The sequence below is a fragment of the Elgaria multicarinata genome, chromosome 6 (assembly GCF_023053635.1).
Source record: "Elgaria multicarinata webbii isolate HBS135686 ecotype San Diego chromosome 6, rElgMul1.1.pri, whole genome shotgun sequence".
NCBI lineage: Eukaryota > Metazoa > Chordata > Lepidosauria > Squamata > Anguidae > Elgaria > Elgaria multicarinata.
The window spans coordinates 60,170,182-60,196,134 of NC_086176.1; the positions used below are offsets into that span (position 1 = coordinate 60,170,182).

Below are 25,953 nucleotides of genomic sequence, written 5' to 3' on the forward strand. Positions count from 1 at the left end.
TACCTACATGAGTAAATACCATGAATAAAAGATGCAGAAATGACCTTAAATTAATAACTTGACTGATTATTATTCTAACAGATCAAGTTATGTGGGCTTTTTATACATGCGGTATAAATAGCTGTTTTGCATTTTTATACTTTCCTTTTCCGCCTCTACTGAAAATAATAGTTTCATAGCTGTATGCTGTTATTGCTGAGATATGACTGCAAGAACTGCATGCAGTACAGTGAAGCACATTCATTTTCATCTAGTACCCGTTTATTGCCTTGAGCACTGTAAATCTGTCAGCTCTTCACGATGCTTTCACCTCTTTCTTCATTTGCTCCAGCTTCTAGTTTGACAATGTTCCCCTGAGGCAGAATTCTAATCTGCTTCCAATTAGTTGCAAAATGTGACTGAAATTTCCACATTACGACTGCTGTTTTACTTGCACGAACACATCTAGAAACAAATTAATGCTCTTGAATATTTATTTTCTGAGCCCTTGAATTTACTTTCGGGAGAATATTACCAAATGTTTTCAAGTGATGTCCAAAGGCTACATTTTTTTTACTCAAATTCTGATATTTACCACAGGCTTTAGATTTAAATGCTGTTTGTGACTTTTTAAAAAATCCTATGAGTAAAATATTTTTGGCATCCTGAGGTTATCGAAAATGCATTATGGATGGAGATGATATTGTTGAGCTGTTGAAAATAATTTCATCCTGTTTTCATAAAATTTCATACAGAAGACATATGTAGGTAGAAGGCATTTATTTTATTCCACATGTATAGATGTTAACCCAGTAATGATATTTTAAATATAATGGCCAGTATCCAAAGGGCCGTATGCCATGTTTTACATGAACACCAAGGGTTTTCAGGATTTTACTGCGTTCCACAAAGTTACTGTTGAAGGTTTGGGGAACCACCGATTGGTATTCATTGCAGTGCGTGATAGTTTGCACCGAAGAGTAGAAATTGGCAATCCCTCTAAGCCCACATGAAAACTTGTAGGCATGCACATAGGGCTCTGTGTGCCTCAGCTAATATATTGTTACATGTGTTTTTATGAACTACTGACTTCCCAATAGTAAACCATAGTGTAAGTAAGAGGAGCTATGATTATTTTTACTAGAAGTGATTCAGTAAAGTCTTTTCTCTAGAATAATGGGTATGGTAGGTGGTTACTAAAGGCCCATGCTTATGTCCTCTGCTTCTTATACTGAGGCAGAGAATATAAACATGGCAGATGATATTTGCAGGTATTCATTGTACATTGCACTATACATTTAAAGTGGATCGGCTGTGATATGGAACACTCAATTTCATTACAGCAGTGTGTATATGTGTGGGAGTAACTTTGTGCTGGTGAGACCTTCTGCTGCTTGCCAAGTTAGACTTTACCACAATGGTCTCTAGTTGAAGTTACTGGTTTGTGGGAACGGTAGATGACATTTTTCCTGCATTGTATTATCACAAGTAGCTTATCTAGAGAGAGAAGCTGTGTATTTAAGTATACAGTGGCTAAATTTATAAGTGCAAATTTTTCATACAGCTTAGCACTCTGGAAGTTGGCAGATTGATGTCAGCGGCTGTAATAGAGTTTAAATAGGCTTGGAGAATTTCATTGAAAGTAAATTGTTGAAGTTGATATTGTTAAGTACCTGTCATTTTTAAATTAGATTTCCACCTTTACATTTAGTTATTTGAGTGTCATCAATAATTTTATTATTTATAGACAGGGAGAAATAATAGTAAACCTTCCTAAATTGACATGGTAGTTTGTAGCACAATATTCTCCTGTCAGAGCACACTTGCATACATGCAGTTGATGGCTATGAAGATAATGTTGGCTTATAGGAAAGCATTTAAAATTCTTCCCGCTAAAAGAATCTGGAAAACACACACCAGAAGAAACAGGATTTTTCATATGACTGAAAATAAACATACAAATGAATTATATTGTGCTGTGGCTTTCTTAAACACATATCACATTTTTTGAGGAACCCTTGAGTTCATTGCTAAGTTGTCTAGCAATATGAGGTTATAAACTCAAAATCCGAAGTTCTTGAGTTTTTATTACATTTCTGACAACCTAGTATATACAATAAAATGCTAAGGGATTTTGTGGTAGCGAAGCCCCTCACAGCAATTGAGTGTGTTGCTGTGATATAATTGGAATGTTCACAAATATGTTAACTGCTGAGTGAATCAAATGGTGCACAAAGAATGCTTCTGAAGTCCATTTTTTTTTCTAAGGAAGTAAAAGGTCAGTTTGTCTGGGAATTAAATTCCCCAGGCATAGGTACTGAAGGTATTGTATTGACAAATATTAATTTATTGACATTTTTATCCCATTCTTCCTTCTAAGAGGTCAGGTAATGGTAGGTAATGGTAGTGTACACAGCTTTTCTCCACCAATTTTATCCTCACAACAACCCTAAGTTGGTCAGTTTGAAAATTAGTGGTTGGCTCTTAAGTTACTAATTGGAGTTTAACAGCCAACTGTAGTTTTGGACCCAAGTCACCTTGGGCCAAGTCTAGTACATTACACACTGGAGAGTGAGGACTGTACCCTACACCACATACTGGATAGTGAGGGCCCCAGAAAGTAGAGAGTTAAAGGGCCTGGCTGGCATAGTCAGAGTAAACGAAAGGGGCAAGAAGATGGAGAAACAAGAGCATGAGGGAAGAGTAAGTAGAAAAGACTTGGGGGGGGATATAATCGAAGTTAAAGAAAAAAATCACACAGGACATTGTATATCATCAGCAGGAAAGGGTGTGAAGAGAAATAAGTCAAAATACAAAGTATGCTAAAAAAAAAAGGACTTGAAAAAAATGGAAGTGTAGAGGTAAAGAAAGTGGCGATAGTGGGAGTATACACAGTGCTTGTTAGGACTAAGAGCCAAGGGGAATAGGACTGCTGCCACCAGATCTAAAACAGAGCTCCATTTTTAAAAGTTAATAAAAGGGGGCAGGAGTAATGGCTTTTCCCATTGCCGCAGAACACTTTGTTAAATTCTCCCTTTTATGCAACTCTGCAAGGTACAGAAGTCCTATCTAGGTCTGTATCTCTAAAAGTTCAAAAGGTAGTGAGGCCCAAGAAAATGGACTGTGGTATGGAATGGAATTAAGTATCCTGGAAGAGGACATAACTGGAACTCTGAACAGGAGGACTCCACACTTCAATATTGTGTTACAGGTTCCAATTGTCTTTTTGGAAAACAGATATGTCCCATTCTAACTGGGGGTGGTATGTGCACATCAGTAGATTGTATCCCTATCAGGATGTGGAACTATGTCTGGGATCTAAAGAACTGCACAACTAGTTCTGTGTGTGCAAGGGAGCGTGGTACTTGGATGGCTCATTACACACTGCCCTCCCCAAATATCAAAGCTTCTTTTAAAACTGAGGGCACTTTCAAAAGCAGTTGGTGATATTACATGGGATTCTGCCACTGAATGAAGAAGAAATCCCATTGTACATTCTCAAGCCCTTGAGCTTCTCTACTGGATCATGCGTGCAAACTAGCGATAGATATGTTCATCCTTAGCCCAGCTGCTGAGATGGCTCATGTAGAGGTGTAAGAATCAGTGCTAACACCAGTCAGCTATTTGGGAGTTAGAATTGGGGAGACTGGATTTAGATTCCCTCCTGTGGCTTCCTTACTAAGCAGTGCTGTCAAAAATTTTGTACCAAGGCTCCATGTGAACAACACCAGAAGCTGTGTGTGCACAGCTGAATCAGAGCCATAATCTCAGTTTGCATTTTGATTTTTTTATAAAGTGCTTTAAATTGATTTTAAAGCAAAGTATAAATATTTTTAAGCAAAAAAAAAAAAATCAAGCAGATGTGACACTCTTTCTGAGAGGCATAAAATGTTTTTTGTGATGCCTTACAATTTTATAAACACACTGAGCTTATTGCTTTTAAACATCATGAGGACTAAATAATAGAAGAACCTATGAGCCTCTACATTGGACAGCAGCCAAGGAGCCAGAGAAAGAAGGGAGAGAGTGAGGGTGGGGGGAAGATGAATGGTTTAATTGTAGAGCAAATCATTTGTTTACAGATTAAGACCTATTTGGTAGCCAAATCCTCTGGACAAGGAGGTGAAAGAATGAGGTTCTGAGTTACAGGAAATGAACGTCTGGCTTTATATTTTGTGACCACGTTTTGCTGTTTTTACCCCCTCCTGAAGCAAAAGGGAGGGGAAAAAGTGAATTGTTTAATAGCAAGTCCTGAAGAGCATAGAGCATATTTGAAAAGGCAACAAAAGAGTGGGGGAAGGGGAGTAACCGTAAGCTTTGCTGTCTGACAGGAGCCTGACAACTCTGAGGCACCAGTTGTTGGCAAATGGAGCTTGCCTCTTTTGTTTGCTTGAATTTAAAAGAGAGGGAGAGAAAGACAGAGAGAGGGATACTGCTGTTAACCTGAACAAACATAATACATTCCGTGTCTCTCTGATTACAATTTGGCTTGCCTACAAAATTACGTTATCCCTCCTTTCCTTAGCTCCACCTCCCCACAAAGAAATGGGCAAATTGCATAATTGACTTTTTGTTCCAGTGTCCTATCTTAATGAGAGGATAGGAAGGTCATAAAACTATACACAAACGGTGAGTCAACCACTTTAAAATATGAGAAAGTAGACCAGGCTTTATTATTGTTATTACTGTAAATGAGGCTACAATCCAATACTGTTTTGCGTGGGCGTAATTCCTTTTGAACTTGATGGGGTTTCCTTCCAAGTAGACATATATAGGATTATACTGTAAGGTACTATTTTCAGAAACATTCCTGCAACAGAAGCTCTCTGACCTTACCATTTATCATTTAGAAGTTTTGTGTAGGGATATTCAGCAGTGTTCATGCATTCAAACAAGTAAGCTCTCCCTCTGAAATGTGAATATTTACTGTGGGTTACATGCTGGCTGAATATGGCACTTAATCATATTGACTCGTAAATGGATAACTGCCATTTGTGTCAGGGCAATTACAGCTATTCACCAACTTTATCTCGACAGGTGCTTGAACCCTGTCTTTGTGTTTTAGATTTTTAGAGCATTCTGGTACTATAATGAAAAAAGCCATTAAAACAAATTAAATTCTGAAAACTCCCTTCCTGCACTCTAGTTTCACATGCTTTAGAGATTATTATAATTAATTTATAAACATATGTTTCAAATGGTTTTTAAAGAGTATAAGCTAAATAGATCAGTTTTTTCCTTTAAAAACAGAAGCAAAAGAAAATTTGTCTCTCTTCAAATAAACAAAAATCTCTCCTGAACCAGACTTGAACCCAGAAGTTCGCAGTTACATGTTTGAGATCCCATGAATAGCCTGAATGTTGATTCTGCTTAAGTTAGTAGAGAAAAGTTGATCATGTACTGTAAAACAACAACGCTTAAAAAGTATTTAAAATATATAGAATTTAATTCTATCACTGAGGACAAGCACACAGTAGGCTTCCCTCACTTATTGTAATGTCAGGGACAATCTTCTCTATGTACATATGGACACTGAAGACGTAGAAAAATCCTTTTTTGTGTCATGGTACTGTGTATGATCAGTGAAGATCCCACAGTTACAAAATACTTCTCTTTCAGGATATGAGGCTCTAATTGTCCACCCATTTTCTCATAAGTAAGTTTCCACTGATCTCAATGAGACATCCCCATGCAAGTGAGTGGAGGACTGCAACCTATGAATTAGGTGATTGTATTGCAGTTAGCTCATTAACTGTCATGCTGTGTTGTACCCTACACACTGTGCAGGCAACTGTAACAGCTCTGTGGGATGAGATTTCCCTACTGTGAAACTGTGGGCCCCACCTGCTATTACACTGCTTCTCTCTCTCTCTCTCTCTCTCTCTCTCTCTTTATCTCTCCCACCACCCCAACACATACTTTGCAATTGTAGGAGAGAGCCTGGAAGGTAATAAAACTTACTGGCATGGTGGCCTAAATCCAATGTGACAATATAAATGAATTGTAGAAGTAATAGTTAAATATTCATTCTGCTATGTTAGAAATCTGTAGTGTTCCGTGCAGTGCATTTGTGTAATCTTTTTATCAGCTTATTTTTAAGATGAATTACAAATAATGAATATGTTATTGCCTTCTGGGGTCATGGTGATCCTGCCCATCTTCAAAACAGTAAGGAGTGGTGTTTGGGACTATAAGACACAGTAACTAGCTGTAACAAGAATAGTTATAGGTCCTAGAGGTAATTTGAGAAATGAATGTTTATTTAGAAATTAATTATATTCATTTGTGAAGCTTTTTTTGCCTCTGCAAAAGAAAAGAGCCATTTCCCTCTGGAATACTGAATTACTTTCTGTTATCAGTATTTCTTAATTAAAGGTGTGCTGCCACAATATGTTGAATGATAGAAACCAGTGTTTGTAGTAATCCTTGGAGTACATTATCTTATGTCATGTTCTAAAATTTGTGGCTGTGTTCAACTCCTCTTATCACAAACATGCACATTACTTTTAATCAATGTACTATAGCAGTTCCCAATTGAGGGATGTTAATTTTTGCAAGCAGATACCTCAAAATAGTGATTTTACTTATTTACCTATTTTGGACTTCTGGTTTTAGCTTGAAATAACATTGTGGTGTTCTTGTGCCCAGACTATCCCATTTGGGCACACCATTTTAATCCAGAACTCTTGTGTGACACAGAGATATGGGTAGGAAAACAGATGGGCAGTAAGTCACAGCCGGTAAAACTAAGGCAGCTTGTGTTCAAATAGTCTTACTTAAATGGATTGTGACTTGCCGCAAAAATTAAGTAGGGGAATTGTATTAACTTGACTTTCTTACATAGGGAAGATGATGATAATACATAACATTTATTATTATTATTATTATTATTATTATTATTATTATTATTATTGATTTATATAGCACCATCAATGTACATGGTGCTGTACAGATTATACACAGTAAATAGCAAGACCCTGCCGCATAGGCTTACAATCTAATAAAGTTGCAGTAAACAATAAGGAGGGAAAGAGAATGCAAACAGGCACAGGGAAGTGTAAACAGGCACCGGGTAGGGTGAAGCTAACAGTATAGAGTCAGAACAAACTCAATATTTAAAAGCTGTAGGGAAAAGAAAAGTTTTTAGCTGAGTTTTAAAAGCTGTGATTGAGTTGGTAGTTCTCAAGTGTTCTGGAAGAGCGTTCCAGGCGTAAGGGGCAGCAGAAGAAAAAGGACGAAGCCGACAGCATTCAGCGTTCAAAGCACTTCACATACATTATCTTACTAATCCTTACAACAGTTCTGTAAGGCATATGAGAATTATTTCTGATGGGATGAAAAAGTGATATATTTTGACTTGCCTATGTTGACAGATATAGCAATATTTGACCCAAGGATTTACTGGCTTTCACATCACATTCTTGGCCACTATACTTCATCATCTTTCAGTAGATCTCTTTTAGTAAATAAAGTATAACATTCTGTTAGCTGACATTTACTTGAACTTTAAAATAAATTATATTACATATTCTATTGGAGTATTAATACTTAGCAACTTGCTAATGTAAAAACACTTTCAATTCTTATTTCAAAGCATAGTATGTATTGCTTTGGAGCAGCTCATTGTGAATTGTTCCCCTTTTAAATATAGCAAACCGTCCTGGTCCATTAGTTCCTTGCAAGTACAAGAACTTCAGAATGCAAATGGATCTCTCAGGTCCACAAATGCTTTCCTATTGATTTCATTGATACAGATCTTCCCCTTCAATTGAAAGAAATGGAGATGTCCACTTGTCCATCACAATCTGAGGCTTCCAGGTTTGTGTTTTGCTCTGCTTAGTTTTGGAACATTTAAACAACTCTTGAATTCGGGCATGCAATTTACCACCTGTTTGCTTACTTTGGCAAGCCCTTAAATGGTAAACCATACTTGGCACACCTTTTCCCCTTAAGGAAAAAGAAAAGTGCAGCCTTAAACAAGGACAATTAGTTAACCTACCTCGGAGCTTTAAAACATTGGAGCAGAAATCTGGGATAATGGCAGAGAGGAGATGACAGAAGACCAACCTGGGCTAGAGGGGTGGAATTGGGAGGAGTGATTGGACAGTGAGCAACTATCCCCTAAATAAGTGTTATTTACAAAGCTATTTTCATTTTAGAAAGATTTCATCAATCCTTTGCTTATCTCAATGCACACTTGTAAAAACTCAGTAACCTATCTTCCCATCACTACCAAACAGCACCCACAATTACTGACATGCATCTTAAAAGAGCTAATCCCCATGTTACATTTTATTGATAATTTAGGGATATTTTTATTTTGTTACTGCTTTATTTGAAATTCTCATTTCAATTGGATTTAGATTAGATCTGCATTTTAATTTATAAAAATGTAAGACCTACCACCCCAATTCTGAGTACATTAGATGATATGAAATTCCATGAAAATCGATGGAATTTAGTCCCCTGTATGTTGTGATAACAGTGTTTCTGAGAACAGTTCTTAATATGAGTCAGTTCTTTGGTCTGGAATGAGTGATTTAAAACTATATATTTATGTAAACCAAGTATGCACATTTATGCAAGTTTTACAATACAGGCTCCCAGCTTCAATTATTCCTCCTACCTTACTTCCTGATTTATTGGGTTCTATCTATGCTTCCCATTCCTACTGTCTGAAACCATATGGTATCCCAGCACACCACCAGATTTAGTATAGAGACATATTTTAGAAGACAGAAAAGACTAAGCAACATTATTATGCTGGGAAGGGAACTGGTCCTGCATTAAAACAGCCATAGTGGTTTAAAGCTTTCAAACAACGGGAAATGGCTGCATTCCCCAATACTCCAGATGTGTTGGAAGACAAGTCCCATCATCCTAGCCAGCAGGCCATTGGTTATGGCCTTTTTACTTCAGTGGTCATAAGGAGAACGTTCTCCCTTGGACAGCACAGATGATTTTTTTTGGCAATAATTCCTAGCTACTCAGACAACACATTTTGTTGGTCTGCCATATACTCCATTCTGTGGCTACCCACTCTAGACAAACTGTTGTGAGCTGTGCAACAGAGACTGTATTCTTCTGCCTATAAAGTAAAGAACTTTGGGAATCAACTAGCACCTGACCAACTGTAAACAGTGCCTTCAGTTCCTCTCTCTTTACTGCCCAGTGATTCCTCGGGCATTCTTGGGGGATCAGTTGTTTTTGTCTGACTTGTCAGGTGGGCTGGTATTCCCTGAAAAAATGAGGCTCTTGGAGGTAAGGTTTCTGCTTCTTGAAAGGACTTGATATGTGTCCATATGCAATGTAGTACTAGGATTAACATTATTTGACACCAATAGTATGTAGTCACTGAACAAAAGAGATAACATGGGATCCTGTCTTCTCAGTGTATCACAGTTAAGGACAAGTAAGTAAAGACATTTCAATAGGAGTCTTGATAATAAATCAGTACAAGAGAACAAAGACTGAATTGATGATACTTAAAAATAAAGAATAATATAAACAGTGCTGTGTAAACTGAATTCTGTGTACGGTTTGTGGGGCTTCCATCATTTTTACTGACTGTGCATCTGTGTCTTTAGTATCAGCCTTATAGACAGAAATTTAGCAGGTGAAGCTTTTCAGCATGAAGGGGGAAGAGGTAAAATTTCACTGGCTAGATTCTTTATGTTTGTCTGCTTATAAAAGCACAGGAAGAGGACTAGTAAAAAGGGTGCAACTCTAAATGTTTGTTATATGCTATTAGATATGCTTACAGGTTTGACTTATCAGATGTAGGTTTGTGCCAGTTTCTACAAGGTGAATGTCTACAAGATAGGGGCTGGCACCAGACTTTATATTTGGTGATGTCTGGCAGTTAAATTATCTATGACCTTTACCAGTTCTGGCAACAGTAGAGTTTACAGTTCAGAAAAATCAGTGTAAAGTTATCACAGCTCTTTTTCTTTTCTTTTAATTTATTTTCCTTCTTGTGTATTGATACAAGAATGGAATTAACTGGTTACAGAGAATTCATATCTTTTCAATGTTCATATTCTTTTGTTATGTATATGCGTGCCATTTGTATCCCTTATTTCTGCTTTTATATAACTGAGGTTTAGAGGAAATGTGGATTTTCTTTAAAGTTCTCAGCTGAAGTAAAATACGCTTCTCACCCACCCACCCCTGCTTACAGTTAAACTCCTGTTGAACTTGACAGTTTCAACTGGCACAAGCTCATCACTACATTCTAGAACTTTCCCCTCCAAATGTTTACAGAGAGAAATTATGGGAGTTAACCAGAGTGATGACTGATATCATTTGTGCTATGGAGAGGAGATGTTTCACTCCTAGTTTAAGTGGCCTTGACTGACAAGTGATTTTACTTGAAGGTAAAGAGGGAGGCAAATATATTTTACTGTGAGTCAGTAGGGAATATATGCCTTGTCATATTGCTTTCATATTACATAGTCAAAAAAAGTAATGCATAATTGAAGAGACAAGGGTGCGTTTACTGTGCTGGGTGTGGTTTTAATCCCCAAGCACAGAATATGAACATTTTTGTCCAGTTTGAATTTGGAGCCTGAGAGATCCTCAGGTGACAAGAAACATCTTCTATTTTTCCAAAGTAAATACTCTTCTTAAAAGCCTTGTGTATATACATTTTAAAAATAAATGGTCTCTTATGCAATAAATATTGAATCAATAAATTAATTAAACACTCTGGCTTCTTTAGGCCTTTGATGTATTTAAAAATGTCCCTTTCTGTACCATTTATTTCTGAGGCTCTACTTAGTAGTCTGTGTAATTTGTAATAACATTTGAATATTTCCACCCTAATCATTCTTAAAATAAACTTGTTATTAACTTTTCTTAATTCTCAGATTAGCAGTTCTTCACTGCTCATGTTGCTTCATAAGGCTTCAGGATTTCTTAAAATGGCTGCAGATTATGATGTATGATTCTTCTAGTGAAACTGCAGCTTTGAATTTGAAAGAGGATATAGCCATGCTAAATTGGTTTTTTAGATAGCTATTAGCACTGCATAAGAGAAAGGCTTTTTTGCCAGATAATATTTATTCATCACAGTTCTCCTTCAAGTGTTTGATGGCAATGCCATTTGCTAAGCACTGCATTGAAACAAGCATTTTACTGAAGGAGATGCTTCTGAATGAGACAAAGATAAAATGCCTCTCTTGCCATTCATATTTCAGTTCAGAAGTTTTCAAAAGGGTAGATGAATTTTCAACCATCCTTGATCACCCTTGCTCATTTTGGTATTTTCAACAGCCCTGTTCTTGAAGTACAGGGACAGCTTAGGAGGAACAAATCATCATTATCATATGTTCACAAATCCATTTATTTATTTATTTTATTTAATATTTACGCATCACTTACATTAAACAAAATTTCTGAGTGATGTACAAAAACAAATCTTCATACAGCGGGGCAAGATTACATTCTTGGAAAAGGTATGTTTTTAGTAGGTGCTGAAAAGTTAGAAAGGTTGGCTCCTGTCTAATTTGCAGTGATAGGGAATTCCAGACAGTCAGTACTAAGAGACCAAAGGGAGGTGGGAGATGCTGAGAGGTATCTTTTCTTCCTTATGCTCTGTCCAAACAAAGGGGGAAAGTCTGGGGATCCTTAGAGTTTGGGGTAAATCTAAAAAGAGGGTATAAAGCAAAGGGTTTCTTTGGTCATTCATGGCAAAGCCACTAAAAATAGAAGTGGAAGAAAAGAGCACTCAACGCCAGGATTCCATAGTAAATCAGGTTGTGTTTATCACAACAAAATAATTTTCTGGAATTCCTTGGGGTTTAGGGTCTAGAATTGCAAGAATGGACCAGCCCAATTTCCAAAAACATAGGTAGACTGCCAGCAAAACTAATGGGAAAACACACTTTGAGAGACTCATTGAGCCCAAGGCACTTATAGCCTTTGATTACAAAGATTCACAAAATAGTGGGATGGTCCTGGAAGGTGATTGTCTTTTGTTCTTAACAAAAGATGGGCTCCAGGCTTTAGGAGTAGTTTAAAGTACTTTTTGTACAGGACTGTCAAAATGACCATATGTGATAGTGTTGCTTTGATTAGATTAGGATGGGATGTGTGGGGTGGTGGTGGTAGAATGTTGTACATTAACAATTGCAGGAGGTTTCACACTAGTGCCTCTCATCTTTCGCAAAGAAAATTGATATAACTTTCATCTGGAATGTAGTTCAAGATGGCAAGACATCTTTCCTTACTTCCCCATGTTTTTCTTAAACATCTTTTGCCACTCCAGCAAGTGGTGATGGTGCTCCTAGGCACTCTAGCGCCATTTCTTCCCCATAGTGCCTCTGTGAAAGGACTCTGCATCATAATGTCATGTCCTTCCAGAGTTGTTATGTGGTCGGGGGATGGCTGCCCTGTGCACTCACCATACATGCTATCCCTGTTCATAAATTCAGTATAGGCACTGATCTGATGTGTACACTGGCCACACCGCAGGCAGATGTGCAATCAGCATCAGTCTGAAGGGGTCTATGTACATATGAATGTATGCACATATGGTTCCCACCATTGGGATGGGAACCCTCATCGACCTGGCTAGTTTGCACAGCTGGTGCAAACTTTGTCTTCTTGGGGGAAGAATTAGCTGGGACATTCTTGAGAACTTCTTCATGAGACTGGTCCCCCGCCCCTCAAGGTAGAATACACAGGAACAAGGCTGTTGTTTACTACTACTCCAGGATTGACTACTGTGGGCTAAACTATGTGTAATGCATGTGGTGCAATCAGGATTAGGAAGAGGGAGCACTGGGAGGGTATTAGTTGTTTCCTCCCATGCCACAGTCCGAATGCAAACTCTTATTAGCACCAGGAGGGAGGGAAGCTATCATTGATCCAAATGTGTAATGCACCTCAAGTGGCTGCCTTGAGGAGAGTTTGGAAGTTACAACAGATGCAGAACCCAACAACCATGTTCCAATTTGGAGTGAACCACTGGGACCATAGAACACTGTTTTTATATGTATTGCAGTGGCTGCCAATTTCCTCAGGCTTGATTCAGGCCAGTGTTTTTCAACCCCAATGCATTAAATATTTTAAAATTTGTTAAGGAGACCCTGCTCCAGATCCCCTCTTTTTGTTATAGAGTTAATGACCCTGTTTAGACAACACACTAGCCCACGGTGGCTAAGCATTTTGAACTAAACATTATAGCTTAGCCTGTCATGTAACCATTCCTAACCATGGCTTGAACGAACTCACTAACAATTTGCTGCAAAAGGGTTAGCAGACTAAGTATGGCTTAGTGTATTGCTTGAACAGGCCCAATGTCAGATAGTAGAGCAACTTTTCTGTCATGGCTACTAGAGAGGTGAACCTCTACAGCTTTCATATCTAGAGGCTGAATAAAGCTTTTCTTTTTAGAGGAGCCTTTCTTCCTCTTTTGTTGTTTACTGTTGAATTTATTTTATTTTATTTATTATGTTTTTATTCCACCCCATAGCCAAAGCTCTCTGGGTGGTTGTGAATTTTACTGGTATCTACTTTTGTTGTTAGTTCACTGTTTTTGTTTTACTATGATTTTATTTCTGTTCATTTAAACGTTTTTAAAATGTGAGCTGCTTTGAATTAATTTTGAAGAAATATTGTATTAAAATTCTAAAACAGTTTATTTTCCTAAATGATGAGTGCATTTTAGTTATGGGTAAACTGCAAGAGCTTTCAAATGATATTCTATGATGAACACATGTCAATAAATTGCATGGGTTGCACAGAGGGCAATTTCCACCTGCAGACCAGACATAAATATGTTCCAGAATATAGTAGCTGAAGCTATAGTTTGGTAAAGGTGAAAGGAATAAATATTCAGCAGACTGTTTGAGCTGAAGGGTGGTACCTCTAGGTACTTGTTTAACACACACTGACATATATCAAACATAGGTAGACTAACACAGACTAATTTCAAAATATATTTAGAGCTAAACATTTCAGCTTCTGCCCTCATCAGTAGCTGTGGTGTTAAATGGATACCAAGAGCCGCAGTGTGGAATTCTGGGAATGCTATAAAAAGATATTTTTGCCACCTAGAAATGGGACATTTGATGTCATTCATCCATGTCATTTTGGCAGTGTTCTCACTGCTCAGAATCACAACCAGCAGTATACAGTTAATATACTCTCGTAATAATGTTCCATGTGAAATGATGTTCAGTTTTAAGTAATACAGTTCTAATATAGGTCCTGAATTCCTGCCTGCTAAATTTGGTAGTTGTTTTTGCAGTTGACCTTTGAGAAGCCTGGATTTTGTTTTCTGTGTGTCAGTGGGGGTTGGAAGTTGTCTTGAAGGGCTTATCTATGCATATGCAGTTTTACATCAGTAAGAAAGTGATTCTTTCTAGGGCCTTCAGCTCTTTTCAACATATGAGGGTTAGAATTCCATTTAAGTGTTAGCTAAGTGTTTTGTATCAATCATGTTGGTTAGGAGACATTTCCTCATTGCCTTTCAAAAGCATTTAAATATATGGTCTTCTGAATTCTGCAATTAGTTTTGGTGCCTAATGGACCAATCCTGACTCACTAGCATTTCACTTCCAGAATAAAACTCATCTGCCAGGTACATTCTGTACTGTTATTCCCAAATGTTTCATGTGAACCATTGCTACTGCACAAAGTTACACTAAGGCTGATTGCAGGGTAGGTGACCTTACCTATACAGCATTTTAGGAATATTTCAGGGATCAGATAGGAAATAAGGGAATTGAGTGTGCAGATTTAACAGAAACAATGGCCCCGTTCAAAAGACACCTTTATCCATGGCTTTAACCATGGTGAATAAGGCTTTTTGCCTTATTCACTGTGGTTAAAGCCATGGTTTAAGGTGTTTTCTGAATGGGGCCATTGTGTATAGCTGGATTACTGCCCCACTTGCTAGTAAACGATACTGTAGTAGCAGTGTAAACCAGTGTTCATTCTGATATGCAGATCCAGATAATGTGGATTTGGAGGATTGAGGTGCTGTTGGCAGCAGGAATAATTTGTTGGATTTTCTTTGGTACGTTAGTTAATAATGTTTTGAATTGTGAAGATGTAAGTCATATGAAACTACTAGTCAAGTCTTATGAATAGGATCACGCTCTACATTGAAGATTAGATGTGCAGCAAATGTTTATGCAGATGACCAATTTAAACACACAAAATGAATGATTTTGAGGGAATATGGAAACAGTTCCTAGAATTTGTTTTATCTAAGGGGAGTGGGAAACCACCTCCAGAAGAAACAATGAGAATTTGGAAACAGGAATAAGATCCCGTGGTGGAGGGTGCACTTTTATGTTAAGTATGATTATGTTAACAGATTAAGCTAGAATATATGTTATTAAGGTTATTCAACATTTATGTATTACGTATTCTTTTATGTATTATGTTTTTTTCTTTATTGTATTGATGTATGTTTAAGTATTAAATAAAAAATTAAAAAAAAAATACACACGCACACACATACACACACCTTTTTAATACTCAATACAGTGACAGATCAGAATATATTTTACAGTGTTGCTCCACTTCTTATGCGTTGGCATAGAGATGTGTGACAGACTGGCAATGTTGAACCATGTGTCTTAGGTGTTCGCATACAATACTGATAAGGTGTCTATGTTAGTAGCATAAATGGTCATGGTGGTAAGATTAAGAATACCCTTTCCATACAGGGTAACAGAACTAGACTAAATGTGAATTTAGCTGTAGATCCTTCTAGACTTTAAAAGAATTTAGCTTGCATTGTTCTGTTCTGCTCCAGTATACAAAACTTTAACCTTGTCATTAATGATTACTTTCATTAGTGTTTAGTGTTCATCACCTAGTACTGAAAATCTTCATAAACCTGAAATGTAGTGACATAGATAGCCTTGGAAATTGAGTTCAATAACAATATATGACCCTTGTAATTTGAGCCAATATATTTAATTAACATATCATTATTGGGAAGCATTAAAGAGATGTTTTTAGTGGATATATTGTTTAATTTAATTCCCATATTGCTCTCCTGCAAACAAGCACACTAGAGAAAATTTGGCACTTGCTTATGTAATTGCCACTTAACAACCTTGAATGGGCTAATGGAGTTCAAAATAGCCAGGACTTAGTGACCTATGAGTGACTTCAGACATTGAATGATGGAGTATGATTGGAAGAAGAAAAAACTCATTGGGATTTGCTACCTCCAAAAGTAAAGTTGCTGCTCCATGATCACAAAGCTAACAACCACAGAATCTTAGATTAACATTCACTTTATCCCCCTTTAGGTTAACTTGATAGTATAATTATTATTTTTCTGTCACTCCAAGAGAAACACCCCTTTCAAAGCGTGCATGAAATGAATAACACTTGCACTTAGTTTGTGACTTGTTTCTGTACAAGGAATACAAGGTGAAAAGCAACTTTCTTCAAATATTTAAGATCTTCTAGCACAAAATATCTGATAAAGGTTGTCAGGAGTTAACAATTGCTTTATAGTTGAGGTGGTGAATTTTCATCTTAGTTTATTTGATGTCATTTAGCTAATTCAGCACTGCTGAAATGTCATGGAGGACAGTTACATAGCTATCCAGTTAGAGAGAGAAAAGTATCTATTTAACATTGATTTCCCCCACAGTTTCAGACATGTTTTAGGGCTTTGCTAGACCTGCCGGCTTATCCCGGCAGGGAGGCGGGGCCAAGGCACGCTAATGTTAGCGCGCGCCGCCCAGGGTTCCACACGCCGGACGCGCAGGGACGACACAAGCCCTGCAGCGTCCGGCATTTTTTTTTTTTACTTTAAAGGGGCCGCGTGCAGCCCGAAGACTCCGGAGATGGTAAGGGTTTTTTTTAAAAACGGGGGGAGGATGGCAAGGGGGGAGGGCGGGTGAGAGAGCACCGCGCACCGCCGCCCGAGCAAGCAGGCGAGCAGCGCTTGCCCGGGCAAGGCCTGGCATGGGGTGGCATTGCCCGGGCAAGCGCCGCTCGCCTGCTTGCTCGGGCGGCGACGCGCGACACTCTCTCACCCGCCCTCCCCCCTTGCCATCCCCCCTTGCCATCCTTCCCACTGCCCCTCTCTTCCTCCCCCCCCCGGGCCAATGGGCACAGCGCTCGTATGAGCGCTGTGCCAGGTCCGCGGCTTTTCGCGGCTACTTGCGAGTAAGCGAGTAGCCGCAAAAAGCCACGGACCTTCCCAGACGTTTCGCAGCTCCAGCCTGAGGCCGGTGCTGAGAAAAAAGCGTGCCATAAGCGACTTTGCTTATGGCGCGTTGGAGGAGGCCTCAGTGCGGCCTGGGCCCGGATTCCCCTGTGCGTCATCTGGACACACAGCAGGGAAATCGGGTCTCAAGGCGCGCTAAGGCCTCGTCTAGGAAGGCCCTTATTTTATTTATTTATGAGACTTAAAATGTTATGGTAGGTTAAGTACATAATAAATTTTATTTTGAAAGCACCTCTCTGAAGAGGAGTCATAGTTTCCATTGAATACTTTTGGCAGAAAACTCCCCTTTTTGTGGGTACAGAACCCATAGCACATGTAATTCTGCACATGCTGGAAGGGTTCCCCATTGGCTTCTTTTGAGCCTTTCCACAATAGTGTTCCCACCTACCCATGCTGTCACCATGCCAGATATGCAGCAATGTGTCCGGTAATTTGCAACATGCGTCTGCACCTCCTTTACATCTAGTTTCCTGTTTTTGTCCCCCTCCCCCACCACTTGACTATACTCACAAAGATCACAAGAATACAGTGGGAACTTGGAGAGGAGTGGGTCACTAGGTGAGTGTAACTGAAGTACTAGAGGCTTCCCACTATTGGGAACAGCCAGGCATGTTTTATTATTATTATTATTTATTTATATAGCACCATCGATGTACATGGTGCTGTACAGATAACACAGTAAATAGCAAGACCCTGCCGCATAGGCTTACAATCATGACACAGGGCAATCCAAAAGATCTCCCTCCCTACAATCAGTCATACATGCTTTGCACACATGGGAGGAGGGAAGAATCATGCCGATTATTTATTTTCTGGGTAGTTTTTAATAAATTACCTCTTTAAAAGAGATACCATCTTACAGTATATGTGTGCCTTCCTCATCCATATTAAAAGATGATGAAATTCAGAAAGACCTATATAGACATAAAATTATTGCCAGAAGCAGGCTTACATAGGATATGGAAATGAACAGAGTTAAGAAAATTTCAGTATATGGTCACCCGGTTACCTACACATTTAGTGCTGCTTATGAATTCAAAGTTCTCTTACTTTGACTGAAAGATCAAGGGTGATGTTTTTCTGAGATCTATGCTGGGATTTTATTTTCCAAATGTTTTAATAATAACTGTTCTTGTATAACTGTTGTGTTTAAAGGGAGAGACACAAAAGGCTTTGCTGTTGTTAATACATAAATTAGAGCTGTTGCAGCCTTTTACAACTTCCCATATGTTAATGAAAACATTTTCTGAAAATTGGCAGATCCAGACATAGTAACTGATGCCAGCTATTTTCATGGGCCAGTTTGAGTAGCAAGAGGGGAAGAATGCCTTGTTTTAGTGGCTGAATCAGTCTGACAGGCTTTCACATTGCCCCTCCTCTTATTAATATTCTTTTTGATGTGAACTTGTAAAACAGAGGATTGGCTGTTAATCTCCAGGATCTCAAGGGCTTTTGGCATTGGCCCATAATTGATGTGTTCACATGGCTGTTGTCTGACTACTAATGATTAGACAGCCGTGTTATCTCCCAGCTAAATCAGTGTTGCTTATAAATCACACTTGATAAACGGCAGTTTCATTTCTTCAAAAGCTCTGTACACGTCTACACACTTTGATAAAACTGCCAGAAGCATGTCATGATTTTACAAGGATTTAGATTGGTCCTGTTTACATTTTGCTGGACAAAATCTTTTGAATTTCTATGAAGGGTAAGAACTTTTCCCCACGGAAAGCATGCTAGAACAGAGGAAAAATTACATATATTTGAAAATTTGTTTATAATGACTAATGGGACATTCTTTGCTTTGTTAAGCAGGCAGAGTTTCAAAAGTATTGTTTTCACCAGAATTCTAATTGTGCTGTATAATTGAAAGGAGAACAAAAATTAATTAGTGATTATATGAGTTAACTGGGCTATGATTCCACTTAGTTCATAGGCCTCCACTGAGGCATTATCTGGAATTTAATCTCCCCTCCCCCTATTCCGTCTTTTAAAATGAGGATATTGTACTTCTTTATTTCCTCTCTGCCATCATGGTAGCTGTCAACTGACAGCACTTTCCAGCTCACAATAATGCATCTCATTTAACATTATGCATCATCTGGCATTCTCAGCTAGGAATACTTCGCTGGTGTCATCAGGACCTGACATTTCAATAATGCAGAGAAATCCACTGGTTAAAAAAAAAGACTGCATTAAGTAGTCGTGAGATTTCTCTTTAAAAATGAATGTGCAAGCTCACCTTAATTGAGCAAAAGCATATGCAGTTAATAATTTGCATGGGAGAAATCTAAGGAGAAACTATATATATGTTCTTTCGTTTAACACTTTCGGTGAATGTTAAAAGTGATTTCTAGTTAACAAATGTTTTAATGGCCTGGCACTTGTGGGCCCTAAGTCTTCTACCAAACATCCTAGTGCAAAACTATGATGTTGTTGACTACTGAGGAGAGATATTTCTTGATTTTGCATTTCTTTTTCTCTCCTTTTTTCCCTCCAAAAAATTAATAATTTATTTTGGATTTAACAGTATAACTGCAGACTGTAACTCTATACTTTCAAGGGTGATTTTGTAATTGAATAACCTTAATACAGAACAGAGGTTTTCAAACTGGGTTCCAGGGAACCCTGTGGTTCTTTGGAAGGTTTCCAGGGGTTCTTTAATGAGCACTAATGGTGGAGAAGCTTCCCTGGAATATAGCTTTCAGGCTACTGCTGATTTTACCTTGCGATGTCCAAAGGAAAAGGAATTCAATATAGTCTAATCCAGGCCACGCTTTTAGTTCACGAGATTTGACAGTGAGTGCCTAATGGGCTTGGCTAGTGGTGCATGTAAACTGAGCTCTAATTCTTACAGAGGCGGTAAAGATGTGTCTGGCTCGTACTCCTTCCAACTGCACATGATTGAATTATATGCTGATATGATTGAATGATCTTCTATCAAAACAAATTACCTGACCATGGAAAGTTAGCATGTCAGCAGGAGAAGGCCATGGTAGAGCCTTCTCCCCCTGGCATGCTAGTAGGCCCTTTCAGAATTAAGACTGGAGCATGAAAAAAGTAAAAGAAAAAAATACATGTATGGAGGCAGGGTCACCCAGTAAGCTTCCATGGCTGAGTGAGGACTAGAACCCAGATCTCTGGACCCCCAGTCCGATACTCCAACCACTACACCACACTGGCTCTCCTCAGGCAAAGGCAGTATATACGTATAACAGTAGGTCTAAACATGCTGTCTCTCTGGGTACAAAATATTTCATTTGTTCGTTCAGAAAATGCTCTGCTGAAGAAGCACAATCCTGAAGGGTGGTGTGAGGACTGTTTGTAATAAAATTTGAAATAAATATGTGTTTATTTCGTAACAAGGTAACTATGAAGAAAGGTCTTTAATTATTGTGGTCTCATGAGTTTGACTGTAGATAAAAATATATAATGCACGAATGACGAGTGAGCAAGGTGTGTGTGAGTGTGTATGCACGCGCATGTGCATGTGTATGCATGTTAAAACAGTGTGACAGAAGGAATATTTTTTGATAGATCACTCAACTTGGATAAGTACCTGCTTGGTGATAAAACCTGTGAACTTTTCCCCTCAACACCCTGGGAAAAAGCATTTGCAAAATGCCACATCCACCTAATCACCACATATATAGCACAGACTTCATGGGAAATTCTGGATCTGATCCAGAGCTCCATGAGCCTGCCCTTGTCCCTACCCCTCTGTCTGTGTGGGGACAAGGAAAGGGGGTGTCTGAGAAAAGCTGTGTTCTTGGATCTTTGATCAGCTCATTTCTAATTTTATTTTATTTATTCATTTATTTTGTGAAGGATGTGTTCTATTTAGAGAATACTCTGACCTTTAAAGAGGAAAAGGTTGATGAAAATAGTTCATAAAAATATAAGAAGAGCTGTGCTAGATCACACAATCGTCTATCCAGTCCAGCATTCTATTCACACACTGGCCGGTCAGCTGCCTGTACGAAACCCACAAGCCAGATATGAGTGCAAGAGTACCCTCCCACCCATGTTACCCAGCAACTGATGTACATAGGCATACTGTATCTGATACTAGAGGTAGCGTGTAGCCATCAGGACTAGTAGCCAAGTTGTGTGAAGAAGGACTTCCTTTCATCTGTCCTGAACCTCCCACCAACCAGCTTCATGGGATTAGGGAGGGGGGATGTCTTCCTATCCACTTTCTCCACACCATGTATGATTTGTTACACCTTTATTCTTACCTTTTCTCTAAGCTATACAGACCCAAATGTTGTAAACTTTCCTCATGGGGAGCTGCTCCAGTCCCTTGATCATTTTAGTTGCTCTTTTCTGCACTTTTCCCCAACTCTATCTTTTTCAGAGGCACTGACCAGGTACTTCAGTCCCAAGTTGAAGGATTGCTTATTTGTATATTTACAAAGTCAAGGTTCTCCCCCACCCCCCGCAAAACAGTGCCTATGGAAAAGCAGTGATGTTTATTAAAAGAAATAATCCTAGGCATATATTGTTGAAATTTGAAATATTTCTAACTGTATCAATATTTTAATTAGAACAATTTTTTGTAATAGATTGTTATTTGGTATAGAACATGGGATCAAACAATCCCAGGACTTATTTTGGCCCCAGATTTGATCCTCTTTTTCTTTTTGTAACTTTCCCACAGTTATAACATGAAAAAATCGAGCACTTGGATCTCTACACTTCTTCCTATTCAGCAGGAAAGGAGTGTCTTTTTCTGTAGGAACTCTGTGTTGTTCAGTGGAATCCACCCCGCAGGGCAGGAAATCCCCTCTAGGAGTGGTGGAAATTTATTGCTCCAGGATTGTAATTCTGGAGATTTGTGAGTACATCAGAGAGAAACCGGCTTTCATATTCGCAGCTTCATTTTAGTGCCTGGAACAAAGCAGCAGAAGAAATTGAGGAGTATCTATGTACATAAAGGAAAGATCACTGCTATTTCTCCAGTAATTGTGACACTCCTTTTCCAACCCGTTCTTCTTTTCTCATGTAGTCTTTTTTTTTATTGTGTGTATCATGTTCAGAATGAAAAGTGCTCACTAGGGTGCTTACTCTATTTATTGGCAGATATTCACTGTCAGCTTTCTAGTACAGAGAGCCATCATTGCCTGATGCAATCATACACCTGGGCAATGGAAAATTGCCAAGCACAATACTCTGAAACTTTGTAGCCTTCAATGCTAATCAGGTCCCCAAAAGCTTATGAAATAAGGCAGCAGTGGGGTGGGGGTGGGGGTACTGCTGCAGTATTTTTGTAGATCTTTTAAGTAGCCTGACTGTGTACACAAATGCTGCAATCTGTATAACTAACCTGCCTTCAGTGTAGCTTGTTTTTTCCTCCTTGGAATCTGTTCTGTGATAAATAGCAAGGCTACTGCTCAGCATGCCCTAACACCTGGGAATAATCATGCGAAAATAACAGTGAGGAACTGCAGAGCGTCTGTTCTTGACATTAACTTTCCTCAGCTTGACAGACTGCCACCAGCAGATGTTAGACTTGTGTACCTTTTTCTCCTCACCATCCCCCGTTCTAGATGGCTGCCTTCTTGCTAATAGGTTGCCTCTGTTTTCTTTAGAGGGTTTCCCACACATCTTCCTGTGAAGCCACCTTATTTTGTAAATCTTGTGATTAATAAAGAAGAAAGGATAATAGCAACATTCTGAAAAGTGTTTAAATTTGCTTGCAGTTAAACTAGGGATATTTTATTATAAAAATTGGGGAAACATAATTTAACTCCTCACACTGAATTTGAGAGCCAATTCAAATGTGCAAAAATAATACATGGTACAATCCTTTTGAAACTGTATTGCTTAATACTTCTATTACGGGCTTACATGTTCCTTTAGAAATATATGCAATTCCTATATGTCAGCATAAGTTCAGAGAAGGCACAAGCAAAATGTATCATGCCAGTGATGCTTCTGGGAATCAGCAACCATTTCAGCCCAGAATTCCAAGGATTCCTTTTGTTTTGAGGCACAATTAGAAATAGATTCATTATTGATAACTTTATGTACCTAAAAGAACTGGATATTATGAAGTTTATGAAGCTGATCATGGATGCAGTTTGGAGAAATTGGATTGTATCTTGTGATCCTTATCCAATGGACTGTTAGTGCATCACAGACCCCACCCCCCACTCCCCGGCCACCTGAAATGTGATCAAAAGACTGCATGTGAGTTACTTTACATGTGGAGCATATACACACCTAACGTAAGATGTAGACAGTGTCAACACTCCCAACAGTGATCATCTGTTAGGTCTGACTATTCTTTAACCTGCCCTGGAAATGATTGATACTGTCAGCATTGACAGAGTTGATCATACCTCAGACACTGCACTTGCAGTGCAGGATCTTTCCATGCTGTGGTAGCTTTGATCTGACTGAGTAACCAGTCCACTTGTAACTCTGTCTACAGTGGTTGTCTAGATTGGCCGAGCGGCTACTGATCTCATCATTTTGTGGAATCTCTTTTATTTCCTCGGCTAGAGGCAGTAATCAAGATTGACTCCTTGTGCTTTAACAGACACCTTGGTTCCATCCCAAAGAATGTGAGGGGCCTAATACCGTATTTCTTACATTCTAAGATGCACTTTTTTCCCCATATAAACATCTCTAAAAATGGAGTGCGTCTTAGAATCGCGGGTGTATCTTAGTTTTTTTTTTCCTGTTGGTGGTACTGAAATTAGTGTGCGTCTTACAATCGATGGTGTCTTACAATCGAAGAAATACGGTAGGTCCAACTTCTCATGATTCTTCAATTACAGGGTGAGGGGTAGACAGTAGCTTTTGATGTACTGGTAGACCTCTAGGTGATTTGCAGTAAATCTAGAGTTTCTGACTCCCAATCGTCTAACAATGCAAAACCTAAAAAGCATTCCCGCTTAAATTAGTTTGCTGAAAAAGAATACTGTGGGGTGTGGGTAGGAGTGGAGAGTGGATTTTTGGATGAAAGAACTTGATATTGATGATCACAAATTGCTAGGCTGTACTTGTTCTCAAGAGGCACCCTGTTCTTTAGTTCCTTACATATGTCTGACAGCAGCCATCTAAATGTGTGAGAAGGGCATGGGGCTGGGACACAGGCCGCGCCTTCTACACCCCATTGCGCCTCCTCACTTCAAACCTTACTGTGTTAAGAGGCAAGGTCTGAATAGGAGTGGTACTCTTGTTTGCTTGCATGTGAGTAACTCTCTCAATGCAGTTGGAGACCCTGCTAAAGCAAATGAGAAAAATCACTGTTTTTCCCTTCAAGCTCTCTGAATAGTGCAGGAGGGGGGAGTAGAGTTGGTGCGAAGCACAAATAGATGCTGGTTAGTAAGGCAAGCCAATACTGATGCTCAGCCACATACATCTATTTTAAAACTGGAACATCATGAAAGACATCTATGGAACAGGTGTTAAGTGTTTTTCAATATTATAAAATAATCCTTAGGTTTATGTAGATTATTTCAAGGATTATTTCAGTTATTTACTTATGTTTATATCCTGCCCATCATTCAAGATGCTCAGACTGACATACATGCCCCCCTCACACACACACATTTTATCCTCGCAGCAATGTGAGGTGGGTTAGACTGAATTGGCAACTGGCCCGAGTCACCAGTGAGTTTCACATTACATGAGGAAACGTAGAGTTGGTTGTTTCGGCATTATTATTTATTTATTTATTTGTATCCCGACTTTTCCCCAATACTGGGACTCAGGCCGTTATGCCAAATATAGGGAATTTTGGGCGAAGTATACGAATGAACTCCAATTACATTACTCCAGAAGCATGAAATGAAAGCTGGAAGGCCCCTGTTATGAGAAGTCTCTGCGACAGCCAAAACTCATGTAGTGCAAACTCTGGCCCCGTGTCTTGAATGTAGTTCAAAGATAAATATTGTTTTATTTCATCCTTACTTAGCTGATGACTAGTTTGCAAGGAACATCTGTTTTTGAGGTCAGTTGGTTTTACATTTGCCTGCATGCTTGACTTCTTGTTGAAAAGCTTTTCTTTTTTTCTTTTTTGCATTTAATACTGCCAACATTTTAAACTCTGATGGCAACAAGATAAACACATAACAGAAGTGTGGGGCTTCTGTACTTTGTCGTTCTTTTTTTAAAAATAAAATTGTCAGGTAATTGCCAAACCTGAAGATTAAAAAATCATGTTTTAATCAGCTTAGAATGTGTTTTCCTTTCACGTTTTAAGTGAGAATTATTGGTAAGACACAACATAAATTATATTCCATTTGTCTGTGTATTGTGTTTGTTTACACTTAGAGTTCCAGCACATCGCTCATAGTCTACCATTATCTTTGTGTTATCTTACAGAGTACCTCCCCCAAGTGTATTTTCATGCAGCTAGTGGAGAGGGACACTTTGAAAGAAAATCCCTTTCCCCTCACACTGGTCCATTGTGACTGGATTCAGACAACATGATAACCAATGGTGGTTTAAATAGTTGACAGTTAGTTACTTAACCCACTGTGGGTTATTGTGTTGAGTGGAGGAAGTTTTTAAACCAACGGTTGGTTATTGCGTGGGTTATTTGGCTGTGCAGAGTTGCCTGTTTGAACCTCTGTTGGTTATTGTGTTGAGTGGTGGGCACCGCTGGTTATTTCGTCAGCCACCATTGGTTATTTTATCAGCTGTTAAGTCGCAAGGAAAGAGTGGTCAAAGCAGTGGATGCCTTTCTGGTCCAATCAGCAATGGCTAATGGGATACTAGCGGTAGGACTGATAGGGGTAGAGAGGGCAGGG

General features: G+C 38.8%; 1 protein-coding gene across 4 annotated transcripts in view; it reads left to right on the plus strand.

The window, feature by feature from the left end:
- Positions 1-25,953, plus strand: part of ZNF608 (zinc finger protein 608) — a 117,043-nt gene that overhangs the window by 22,700 nt on the left and 68,390 nt on the right. The window contains exon 1 of one of the 4 annotated variants that reach the window (XM_063129478.1): positions 8,958-9,240. The exons of the other annotated variants lie outside the window; for them this stretch is intronic. Coding sequence (XP_062985548.1) covers positions 9,226-9,240 — 15 coding nt within the window. The 5' untranslated portion in view covers positions 8,958-9,225. Of the gene's footprint in view, positions 1-8,957; positions 9,241-25,953 lie in introns of those variants that run through there. 4 annotated transcript variants of the gene reach the window in all.